This window comes from Phyllostomus hastatus, unplaced genomic scaffold, assembly GCF_019186645.2.
Source record: "Phyllostomus hastatus isolate PE091 unplaced genomic scaffold, TTU_PhHast_1.1 phas_scaffold_93, whole genome shotgun sequence".
Classification (NCBI taxonomy): Eukaryota; Metazoa; Chordata; class Mammalia; order Chiroptera; family Phyllostomidae; genus Phyllostomus; species Phyllostomus hastatus.
This window is the reverse complement of record NW_025334042.1, coordinates 17653540-17663845: the sequence shown is the minus strand read 5'-3', so window position 1 is coordinate 17663845 and position 10306 is coordinate 17653540. Positions and strand designations below refer to the sequence as shown.

Below are 10306 nucleotides of genomic sequence, written 5' to 3'. Positions count from 1 at the left end.
CTTTGTCTTTATCTTTGTCTTTACTTTTTCCATCTCATACAATTTCAAGAATCCATATTTATATATTTCCCTATGCTTCATAAATATATTACTTATTCTCACTTTTCACTTTATTCTACCTTGTCCATTCTCAAAATTATAACCTGATATTGCCAGACTATTCTTGCCTTTGTTTGGGGGTACAAAAGGGGAAGTGCTGGATTGTAACAGAGATTGAGGGGATATAAATACTACTGAAGACAGAAAATAAATTTTTTCCAATTCCTCCTAATCACTTATCTGAAATTGGATCAAATTATCCATGAAAGCAGATGAGACAAGAATCAGGCATTTGAATCTGATTGGTTAAATAAAATAGTAAAATGCGTATCAGTTCTATTTATTGATTTTGGCTAGGTTTGTGGTATGTGCATATATAAGGCAAAACATGAGCTTCTAAAGACATCATTTTGGTTCTAGTGTGCAAATATCTTTATTTGGACAGGAAATGCCAAGTCACCCCAACTCTTCCATATTAACAGGAGAGAAAAAGCATTTTTCTATGCTTGCTCTAATCCCTCTAATTTACTCACATAAAAACAATCAACAATTACTATTGCTATACAGATTATTCTCTAGTAGTACAATTGCAAACTAAAGTTTCAACTATTTTTTTCCTGGCAAACACATCTTTAAAACATAAATACGAGCATTGTATCATTCTACCTGAAACATCACTTTGCTAACTTTACTTTCAACACTAGTTATTCTTCCATCGAGATCATAATTTTCTTTCTTTTTTTCCTATTCAGACATAGCAAATGTCAGAGAACAGTAATGGAAAACCGTACAAGAGTGACAGTGTTTATCCTAGCAGGTTTGACTGATGACCCACAGTGGAAAATTGTGTTATTTATCTTCCTGCTTCTCATTTACTTGCTAAGCATCACTGGCAATCTGACCATCATCACACTCAGCCTGGTGGATATTCACCTCAAGACCCCCATGTATTTTTTCCTTCGTAATTTTTCCTTTTTAGAAATTTCCTATACTACTACATGCATTCCTAAATTGCTGGTTATTATGGCAACAGGGGACAAAACCATTTCCTATAATTGTTGTGTCACTCAAGTGTTTTTTGCTTTCCTTTTTGGGGCATCTGAGTTCTACTTGCTGGCAGCTATGTCTTATGACCGCTATGTTGCCATCTGCAAGCCCCTGCATTACACAACCATCATGAACAGTAAAATCTGCATACAGCTTGTCCTCAGTTGTTGGCTTGCTGGGTTTTTAATCATCTTTCCAGCACTCATCATGGGCCTGGACTTAGAATTCTGTGCCTCCAATATTATTGAGCATTTCTACTGTGACACTACTCCTCTCCTCCAGATCTCCTGCACAGACACACAGAATCTGGAAATGATGGCATTCATTTTAGCGTTTGTGACACTTGTGGTCACATTGATAATGGTGATAACATCATATACTTGTATTGCCTTGACCATTCTAAAAATCCCTTCAACTAGTCAGAGGAAGAAAGCTTTTTCAACATGTTCCTCTCATGTGATTGTGATATCTCTTTCTTACGGCAGTTGCATTTTTATGTATGTTAAACCATCATTCAAACAAAGAGTAGCTTTTTCTAAGGGAATTGCAGTTCTGAATACCTCAGTTGCACCACTTTTGAACCCTTTCATCTACACTTTACGGAACCAACAAGTGAAAAAAGCTTTCGTGATTATGATCCACAGGGTAAATATTTTCTCAAAAAAGTGAATATATCATTGCACTATCTATATAATGAAAATGAACAAAGGAGTCCTTAATAACACCAGTGTGTACAACAGTAATTTCCAATACACAATTTCTCCTTTTTTACCATTGATTTCTATGATATTTACCTTTATGTCTTTTAAGCTTTATTTTCATAGAAATTATTGTTCTACAGACATTAATTTTCTCTATTTTTTTTAAGATTTCATTTTTATTTATTTTTAGAGTGGGAGGGGAGGGAGATAGAGAGAGAGAGAAACATTAATGTGCGGTTGCTGGGGGTCATGGCCTGCAACCCAGGCATGTACTCTGACTGGGAATAAAACCTGTGACACTTTGGTTTGCAGCCCGTGCTCAGTCTACTGAGCTATGCCAGCCAGGGCTTAATTTTCTCTATTTTTTAATAGACTTTTTTTCTGATCTCACTTTATTTTCCTCTGGATATGTAAAAGAAATTGAGTTTAAACTTTTACTCTATATTTTTTGTTATTCAATTCTAGTTGGTCAAGACTTTAAAATATTTCATTGGAATTACATTTAATGTAGCATGCAATACAAAGTTTATTACTATACTTTTTTTGCAATCATTTATAACCTACTTAAAATGAATATTCATTTATATTTTTTGTAATACTACCAATTCATTTGTGCAAATTCTATTTAAAATAATTAAAAGGAAATTATAACAGACTTACAATAGTGTGGATGCTCATCTTTGAAAATGTTTGTTTATTAAAAATATAATTGTTGTTTTAAAGGACATTTTATATAAACTAGTTATTTTTAAACGTTATATTTGAGCCCTGGATATGTGGCACAGTTGGTTGGAGTGTCATCCTATACACCAAAAAGTTGCAGGTTCGATCCCCATCAGGGCACATACCTAGGTTGTGGGTTGATCCCTAGTCAGGGCACATATGGGAGGCAACCAGTCAATGTTTCTCTCTCACATTCATGTTTCTTTCTCTCTTTCTCCCTTCCTCTCTCTCAAAAAATTAATCAATAAACATATCCTAGGGTGAAAATTTGAAAAAAGAAATATTTGAAAAATACTATTTCAAGAAGTACAATAAAAGGCAGGAAAAAAACTACATATACAATGTGACTGACAAAATAACTATGTAGATTTTTGTAGCATTTGTTGAATAAACAGGATCTTAAAGTATATTTGGATCATGAATATGATTTCAGGAAAAATGATTATTTAAACAAGTTATGTTTCTACTGATAATTTTTTAAAAAAATTTACTTATTTATTTTTAGAGAGGGAAGGAAGGGGGAGAGAGAGAGAGACAGGGAGAGAGAGAGAAACATCAATGTGCAGTTGCTGGGGGTCATGGCCTGCAACCCAAGTATGTACCCTGACTGGGAATTGAACCTGCGACACTTTGGTTCGCAGCCCAAGCTCAATCCACTGAGCTACACCAGCCAGGGCTTCTATTGATAATTTTGGTAAATTTTTTAATCCATTTTGAGAAAACAGACAATCATTCTAAAACATCTAACCTTTTAGAAATTTTAAGGGCAAGGAAATGAGAAAAAATGTGTATATATAAAATTTTGAGACAATTTATAAAAAATCAAAGCCTTTCTTCATATTCTGATTAATTTTGATTCTGTTATGTGACAACCAGAATGAGTTTGCTTAAAATACCTGTTCTAGAGACTGGGTTTGGTGGCTCTGGGGAGAGAACTGAAGGAACAACCACTAGGATCTCTGTGCTGACTCATTCCCTATACTGAAGAGGCTGTCTTTCTCAGGCAGAGCATTCCCCTGTAAGTGGCATCAGCCTGAGGGGAAGCAATAGTCCTGTCTTCAGGAATAACTCTGACCAACCCTGTGGAGCTTCAGCAGGGCTTCTCAGTACACCATGAGGCTATATCAGTGGTTAAGTTTAACAATTAAATCAGGTCTATGGGAGTTCTGAGACATTAGTTGATCCTCCCCCAGCTCTGTGATAGTAAAATCAGCCTTGATGTACAGCCAGATTGTTTCTGCACACAAACAGGCCTGGCAGAGGGAGCCACATGCTGTGGATTGCTGATAACTCCAAACACATTGACCAGGGCCAGTCACAAGTGTGAGACAAAGGCTTGCACTGGAGTCTTTGCAGATCTACCTAATGCACAGAAACAAACAAAAAGAGGCAGCCAAAGTAGGAAGACAAAGAAACAGGATCCAAATGAAAGAAAAAGAGAATCCTCCAGAAGAACTAAATGAAAAGGAGGCCAGCAATTTATCAGATGTGGAGCTTAGAGTAATGATTATGAGGATATTCAACAGCATGAAAGAAATGTAGAAGCAATAAAAAAGGACCAGTCAGAAATAAAGAATGCAATATCTAGTGTATATAGTAGACTGGAAGGGATAAACAGTAGGTTAGATGAAGTAGAACATCAAATCAGTGATTTGGAAGACAAAGTAGAAAAAACACCCAAGCAGAACAGCAAAAAGGAAAAAGAATTACAAAGAATGAGGAGAGCTTAAGTAAGAAACTTTTGGGACAACCTGAAGTGTAACAACATCTGCATCATGGGAATACCAAAAGGAGAAGAGATGAGCAAGGGATCTAGAACCTATCTGAAGATATAATGATGAAAAACTTCCCTAGTCTGGTGAAAGAAAAAGACACACACCTAATTCTAAATTGTGAGAGTGAGTAAAATGGCTAATAATGTTCCAAAAGTATTGAGAATACCAAAACGTAGACTGAAGAGGCTCAGAGAACACAAGAAGAGGGAAACAACTAGGCATATCAATTTAAAACTGATAGAATAATAAGGCAAACAGTAAATCATTAAGGCATTCAAGGGGAAAAACATATTAACTACATATGAACATGAATAGCTATTTGTCCTGACTTCTCACAGAAGCAATACAAGCAAAAAGATAATGCAGTCACAATCTAAAATTCTACATACAAAAAAAGAAAGAAAAATAAAAACTCAAACCAAAACTGAATGACTGTATTGCTAATAAATCTGCCTGTAAAGAAATGTTAAAGAATTTCCTATTGACAAAACAGGTGGTGAAAGACAAATACCATATGATCTCACCTATAAGTGGAATCTAATAAACAAAACAAATAAGCAAGCAAAATATAACCGGACACATTGAAATAAAGAACAAACTGACTAACCAGAGGGATGGGGGAGGAGGATAATGGGGGAAAGAAAGGGAAGGGTCATCAAGGAACATGTATAAAGGACCCATGGACAAAGCCAAAGAGGGGTAAGATTGAGGGCAGGAGGTGGGGATAGGTGGGGCAGCAGGGAGTAGTGGGAGGAAAATTGAGACAACTGTACTTGAACAACAATAAAAATATTGAAAAAATAGTATAAATAAAAAAATTAAAATTTCTCAAAGAAATTAAGAGCTTCAAAAATGGAATAAAGGGAGGTAAAATACAATCTCCTTCCTCATTTTAGTTGCTCTAAAATAACAGTGACTGAGACAGTGATTATAATAATGTGTTGAGTGTTTACCATAAAGTGAAAAATATGGCAAAAATGCCATATGGATGAGAGGAATGAGTTAGAAATATATGATCATAACTTCCTTGCACTTTATGTGGAGTGATATAATAGTTTTTGAAGTAAACACAGGTTATTTTGAAATATATATTCTAAATCACTGGGTAATAAAATGTTTGAAATTTATTCAAGTAATTTCAAATTAGAAGTACTCTTCAAATTATTAGGGAGTCTGAAAGGAAATGTAAAATTTATTCACATGAGTTTGTAGTGATATAAATAAATGTGGGAGAAGGAACAAATCTTCCTTATGGAAGAATTCCAAAAAAATATACGAAGATACCTTCTTCAGCAAGTGGAACTTATTTATCCCTCTCTATTCTTTAGATGTAGACTATCTTAGTGAATTACTTCTAAGAAGAAATTATAATAGAAAAAAATAATACTTTTACATGAAAAGTTTACCCTAACCAAGTTATCAAGGAATATATTAATAATTATAAATCATGTTGATGTCATTTACCCCTAATAAGATGTGACTAGAACATTTTTTATCATTCTTGTATTCTTACCCAAAATACATAGACTTAATCTATTTCTTTAAAAAAAGAGAGAGAAAAATTCAAATTGAGGAAAACTCTTAAAAATTCATGACAAGTATTCCTCCATACTAAGTACATAAAAAACAAGAAAAGACAATGAAATGATCAAGACCAGAGAAAACTAAGGAGACTTCATGGGTAAATACAAAGTAGTATTCTAGATTAGAACCTGTAATTGAAAAAAAAGAAGTCAGTGAAAAACTAATAAAATACAAATAAATCAGGATTTTAGTTATTAATAATGCACCAACAGCTGTTTTGTTTTAGTTTGTCATTTTACTTTTGACAACAGTATAATCATAATACAAGGTATTTGTATTACCAGAAACTGGGTAAATTTATCCTTAAAAAGACATTGAAAAACAATGTGCTCCCAAAACATGAACAAAAAATATATGATGTCATTAGAGAGCAAAATAGCAGCTGGGATTTGAAAATCCAATCTTGGGGAGAAGGATACTTATGAGAAGGAACCATATTCTCCACAACTTTTCTTGTTCTCTCTTATGTAATGTATTATAAATATCCCTGCAGAAAATGGTAGAGCTTTGCTTTCTTCTTTCTCATGGAACCAGGGAGATGCAAAGTGAAATCCACACCTATCAGTGCAACCAGGACTTTTCTTAGATGGAAAAATATTCTGTATAAAAGGGAATTGGAGATTAACAGGCCTGACATTTTGCAGAGTCCCCACCCCACCCCTCAAACACATTTGATAAGTCCTAAGTATCAAGTAATGAAATCCTTAGGTCACAATTACAAAGCAGCAGCTAAACTGATGAAGAATCTAAGAAGAAATTCTTGCCCTCTAGTATCTAAAGACAAAAATTGACAACTAAGATTTGCCTAAATGAAAGAGCCTGAGTAAATACTTAGACTTTTAGTTGAGATCACTAATATTATATACCCTAAGAATAAGCATAATGAATTGATCATTTCTAAAAAAATAGTAATAAAATAAAAACATGAATAATCTCATTTCTTCTTTTGGTCAAGGATGTCTGCCTTTATCTGTTTGCCAGATTAAATCAAATCTTATTTGTACAAATAAACCATCATTCAGAGCCTTTAACATTTGCATATATGAGTATATAGTAAACATTTGAGTATATAGTAAAAAATTCACAAGTGTACCCAAAAAGGTTCAAATGACCAAAAACCATGAAAATAACAGAAATAGAAAGAAGCTCAAGAACATCTACATATATTTAGCACACAGTTTGTGAAACAATTAGAACTAATATTTTCATTTAAATGGAAAATAATGATATAAAATAATTGGTATTGAGAATTCAAGAAATATTTACACAATAATTGAAACAGAATAGGGGATTAAATACTGGAAAATTGGTTAGGAGAATATCTAGAATTATTTTTATAAAAAATACACAGAACACATTTCTTTACTATGGGACTTGGTAAAATAATAAGACAAAATGAAATCAGGCCTAGGAAACAAAAGAGAGAGAGAAATGTGCCAAAGCTTTAGATGAAGAGAATAATGGTTATGAATTTTTGAAACTCCAATAACATACATGGAGCTGTTACTTGCTATGATAACAATGCTTTATAGGAAGCTCAGAGAGTCCCAAAGAAGTTGCACCCAAGGAAGACACACCAATGCACATCATAATTACATTACTCAAGATTAAAGATATGGAGAGAATCCTAAAAGCAGCAAGAGAAAAGGACACAGTTCCCTACAAAGGAGTTCCCATAAGACTATCAGCTGATTTCTCAAAAGAAATCTCACAGGCAAGAAGGGGCTGGAAAAAAGTATTTGAAGTCATGAAAGGCAAGAACAACGCTATCCAATATTACTCTATCCAGCAAAGCTATCATTTAGAATGGAAGGGCAGATATAGTGCTTCCCCCAGATAAGTTAAGGGAGTTCATCATCACCAAGCCATTATTATATAAAATGTTAAAGGACCTTATCTAAGAAAAAGAAGATAAAAAATATGAATAGTAAAATGACAAACTCACAACAAACTCACAAACAACAAACTCACAACTATCATCAACTGAACCTAAAAAAGCAAAAACAAAAACTAAGCAAACAACTAGAACAGGAACAGATCACAGAAATGGAGATCACATGGAGGGTTATCAGTGGGGGAGGGGAGGGGAAGAAATAGGGAAAAGGTACAGGGAATAAGTAGCATAAATGGTAGATAGAAAATAGACAGGGGGAGGTTAAGAATAGTATAGGAAATGGAGAAGCCAAAGAACTTATATGTATGACCCAAGGACATGAACTAAAAGTGAGGGAATGCAGGTGGGAAGGGGTGTGCAGAGTGGAAAGGAATATAGGGGGGGAATGGGACAACTATAAATAGTACAATCAATAAAATATATTTTAAAATGTATATGTAATAACACTCCACCAATAATCTAGAATTCAGTATTCAAATAAAATATTTGTACTAAAATAAATGTGTAGCTAAAAAGTGTATTGTCAACAACTTTGTTATTAAAAAGTATCAGAAGGCAACACAGAGATGCAAAAAGGGCAATGGTAATAATAAGACAAACTAAATGAATTTTGACTTAATGATAACAGTGTTAAAAACTAATAGATCCAGTAAGAATTTGAGACATGTAGAGTTGAAATGCATGACAGTAACACAAAAGTAAGAAGAGGTAAATTAAGCTAAAATATTCAAAGTTATTATCATCAGAAAACTAATTACTTAAGGTAAGATAAATATTGTCATCTGTAGGGTAACATCTAAAATAATAATTAAACATAACAAAATAATCGATAGAGGTAAAATGGAAAAATAAAATAGTCTATTCCCCCAAATGAAAGCATGTAAAAGGAATTCAAGGAACAAAACATAGGTCAATCAAAAGGTGAAACAGTAATAAGAAGGTAGATATCAGTAATTATATTGAATTTACAAGGGCAAACCCTTTTTAAAGCTAATTTTCATTTGATTAATAAAATTACATGCTGATTAAGTTAGATATGTTTTTAATACAAAGAAACAGAATAGAAACTATACAACATGGGCATATTAATCATACAACGTAACTTCTAGTTAGACTAATGGTAGATACACTAGACTTTACTTAAAGAGGCATTAATATTGATAAAATGGGATGTTTCATAAACAGAGCCAATTCATAAGAAAATATCACTATATCCAAAATATGGATATGCTGCCTATATTATTCACGGTGCTCCAGAGAATCAGAACTAATAGGAGATTTATTCTAAGGAACTGTCTCACTTCATGATGCAGGCTAAGAAATCCCTCATTCTGCTATGCAAGCTGGAGACCATTCTGAGAACCAATGACTAACAAAGTCATTGATACCATTCTGAGAACCAGGGAACTGATTGTGTAAGTTGCGGTTGAGGGCAGTAGGAGAGAGCAAATCCCTACCTGCTTTTTTCTACCTTTTGGTTCTACTTAGATTTTCAAGGGACTGGATGATATTCACCCACACTGGGTTGGGGGGGCAATATGTTTGATTTAGGAACAAACTCAAATGCTAATTGCATCTGGAAACACTCTCATAGAAATAATGTTAATTTGCATACCCTACACCCTAGTCAAACTGATAACAAAAAATTAACCATATCAAGTCTAGACCTTGTCTATCTGACACTCATGAACATTTTCTTAAACCTTACTTGGTCTCCAAATAAAGAAAATAACATGGTCATAATTTCATATAACATCAAAGGTCTATCCTGCATACAATCAAAACCACAGTAACCCCAGCCAGCTCAGTGCATTAATTCTGAATGTCTGAAAAACATATAATTGTCTTCCAGTGCATCCTTATGCCCCCAGCTACCTTAGGCATCCAGGTCTCTCCTGGTACGGGTCTGCAATTTCACCACTTTGGGAGGGAAGCTCTCCAACTTAATTAGGTACATGCTCAGGTTTATTACACTGGATCTAAGTACAGTCATGTGTCATTTAAAAAGAGGATGCATTGTAAAAATGCATTGTCAGGTGATTTCGTCAATATGTGAACATCACAGGGCACTTACACAATCCTAGATGATATAGCCTAACTACACACCTAAGCTATATGGTATAACCTATTGCTCCTAGGCAAACTTGTACAGCATGTTACTATACTGAATCTTGTAGGCAATTAATTGTAGCACAATGGTAATTATTTGCATATTTAAACATGGAAAAGGTACAGTGAAAATACAGCATTAAAAAATTGGTATTCCTATATATGATGCTTACTATGAATGGAGCTTGCAGGACTGAAAGTGCTCTGAATGAGCCAGTGAGGGAGTGAGGAGTGAAATGTGAAGGTCTGGGACATTATTGTGCACCACTGTAGACTTTATAAACACTGTATCCTTAGGCTACACTAAATTTATAAGTTATTTTTCTTTAATAATAAATTAACTTTAGCTTACTGTAATGTTTCTAATTTATAAACTTTTTAAGCTTTAAAAAACTTTTTGATATTTTTATAATAACAGTTAGCTTAAAACACAA

The 10306-nt window shown here is 33.8% G+C and overlaps 1 protein-coding gene across 1 annotated transcript; it reads left to right on the top strand.

Annotated features, from left to right (window-relative positions):
- The first annotated feature begins 816 nt into the window (after window positions 1–816).
- Window positions 817–10001, top strand: LOC123812813 (olfactory receptor 6C74-like). Its single transcript, XM_045829688.1, has 2 exons — window positions 817–1713; window positions 9999–10001. Exons 1-2 carry the CDS (start codon window positions 817–819, stop codon window positions 9999–10001), a joined length of 900 nt encoding a protein of 299 aa, XP_045685644.1.
- Window positions 10002–10306: the final 305 nt, after the last annotated feature.

Bases quoted from the DNA above. Each gene is read 5' to 3' on its own strand.
- LOC123812813 (XM_045829688.1), top strand. From the start codon at position 817: ATGGAAAACCGTACAAGAGTGACAGTGTTTATCCTAGCAGGTTTGACT.